This window comes from Trypanosoma conorhini (assembly GCF_003719485.1).
Source record: "Trypanosoma conorhini strain 025E chromosome Unknown Tco_14.4_contig_01486, whole genome shotgun sequence".
Classification (NCBI taxonomy): Eukaryota; Euglenozoa; class Kinetoplastea; order Trypanosomatida; family Trypanosomatidae; genus Trypanosoma; species Trypanosoma conorhini.
The window spans coordinates 1-2,224 of NW_021705585.1; the positions used below are offsets into that span (position 1 = coordinate 1).

General features: G+C 59.0%; 2 protein-coding genes across 2 annotated transcripts, besides 2 other annotated features; both read right to left on the reverse strand.

Moving 5' to 3' along the window:
* Positions 1-459, reverse strand: Tco025E_10132 (dispersed gene family protein 1 (DGF-1); the record flags this gene model as incomplete). Its single annotated transcript, XM_029376920.1, has 1 exon — positions 1-459. A coding segment is annotated over one exon (459 nt), but the record flags the coding sequence as incomplete, so codon positions are not given.
* A 301-nt stretch (positions 460-760) lies between these two features.
* Positions 761-785: a microsatellite.
* An 842-nt stretch (positions 786-1,627) lies between these two features.
* On the reverse strand, positions 1,628-1,975 carry Tco025E_10133 (cytochrome c oxidase subunit 10; the record flags this gene model as incomplete). Its single annotated transcript, XM_029376921.1, has 1 exon — positions 1,628-1,975. The coding sequence occupies one exon, from the start codon at positions 1,973-1,975 to the stop codon at positions 1,628-1,630; it is 348 nt and encodes a 115-aa protein (XP_029222964.1).
* Positions 1,976-1,977: 2 nt separating this feature from the next.
* Positions 1,978-2,005: a microsatellite.
* Positions 2,006-2,224: the final 219 nt, after the last annotated feature.

Sequence of the window (2,224 nt, forward strand, 5' to 3'; positions counted from 1 at the left end):
GCTGCCCACCGCCTGCGTCACCTCGGGGTACTCCATGTCGCTGACGCACTCGCCAAACGCCGGTGGTGGCGGCGGTGGTGGCGGGGGCGGCGGGGGCGGCGGGGGCGGCGGGCCGGCAGGCACAGGCGCCGGGGCGCACACATCGCCGTGCCCTCCACTGGCGCACTCGCACTTGCAGCCACTCACCGCCGTTGTCAGCGCACCGAAGCAGTCGCCGTCCTTCGTGCACTCCCCGCACACCGCAACCGTCGTCACTTTGTCGATGCCGTTGTGCCACATTTCAGCCGCCGTCAGCACCTTCCCCGCGACCGTCAGGCACCCCGCGGCGAACTTGTAGCCGGCGTCAGCGTGCGTCAGCAGGGACCCCGACACCCCCGTGGAGCCCATCTTGCAGCCCGTCAGCGTCACCGCACTGCTGTTGTCGACGCTGATGGATGCTAATACGAAGTAGTAGAACATTGCCCCCTCCCCCACGTCGTTGTCGCGCCAATCCAACCAGCTCGACTGCCGGACGGTCCACGAGTCGAGTGAATATATGGCGTAGGACACGGGGCCGCGGTTCCCCACCACGCGCAGGACGCTGTGGTCCGACACACTGTACCCATGGAACTGGAACAGGAAGGCTCCTCCGGCGGTCGTTGTGTTGTTGAGCAGCGCTAAACCGTAGCTACCTCAAAAGACGGGACAAAAAAAAACTTATATCGCGCTACCTTCCTCGTTCTCGAGTGTTTTTGCAAGCTGCAGTGGTTGAGCGACGGAATGTTGTTGTTGTTGTTGTTTTTTTTATGCTTGCTACACTGCTGCGTTCCTGGGAGTGTCCCCACGGATTCGCGTTTGTGTGGAGTGTGTGCTTGCGGTGATTTTTCTCGTTCGCCTAACGTCTGCCCCGCGTGCGTGGCAGCGTGCGTGAAGAGAAGGAGGTGGGGAAGGCGCCCGGCGCCGCAGAGCGGGGGACGAGGTCTGCAAAGTCGGCTAGGCATAAATGCGCCCGCTCACACAGTCCAGCGGTCCGCGCCGCGGTGGCTGGCAGGGTTCAATGCGAGCACGCGGGGCAACCACACGGGAGCGGTGGGTGCGGGGGAAGGACGGTGTTGGCGCCCCCCCCCAGAAACACCACTCAGCGGGCGGAGAACACAACAAAGAAGCGGCAAACGGCAGCCCTCACGTTGCCAGCCACAATGGGCCGGGGGACACAAAAGCAACAACAACAACCGTAAGGACAAAAAAGAAGAAGCAGCAAAGTGTTGTTTGTGTCAGTGGGGTCAACTTTTACTTCGTGCATGTGCCGCCTTCGTCCGTTGCATTTCCGCCGCCGGCGCCGCCCCACCTATTTTCTCTGCAGCTGCGCATCCCCCCCCCCACCCGCCGCCGTTCCCTCCGTGCAGCCATCACACAGTTGCGGCACCGTAACCACCGCGTGAGAAACAAACCGAATAAAATTAAGATACTACAAACCCCTCTTTCCCCCTTCCTATTCATTCACCATACTTAGTTGCCTACTAACTAGCACCGTCTCCCCCAGGGGGTACTACATATTCACTAACGCAGACACACGCAGCGTCGCACGGGCAGTTGCCCAAACCCCTTCCCCTTCCCCCCAACACACGCACACACACAACCCCTTTGTCTACCATCCACGGTGGTAGAGGTGCTCTGGGGCGCCGGTGAGCGTGTAGGTGAGGTGCCGGAAGAAGTCCTGCCTGTCACTACCCCAGAAGAGGTTTCGGCGCTCGTCTGGGGTCATGGTGCGAAACTGCCCCACCGTCGGGTTGTTGTTAATCCGCACAAACGCAAGCTCGCGCATGTAGCCCATGTCGTCGAAGCCCCACTTCCGAGCCTCCGTACGCACCGCAAACTCCAGTGGGTCCTCATCCAAGTAGTCAATCTCAATAGGAGGAGGCGTGATGGGAAAGTGCAGGTCACGCCTCTGCTGCATCGCACACAGGCTCGCCACACGCGGGAAAACACGGCGCATCACTTCTCTTTCTTCTTCTTTTTTCTTCTTAAGTTTATTGCAACTGCTAACGACGGTAGATCCTCTACAGGCACATGCGCGACGAACCGCAACAAAAGCGAGAGAGCGAGAAAAAGTCAGTCTATAAAACCGTGCGTGACGCAAAAATAAAAACAGTAGTAATAAACAAAATAAGTCCCTCAGCAAACAAATAAAACACACAACAACAGAAAGCGCACGTAAACGATAAATTCCGGCCTGGCGCCAATA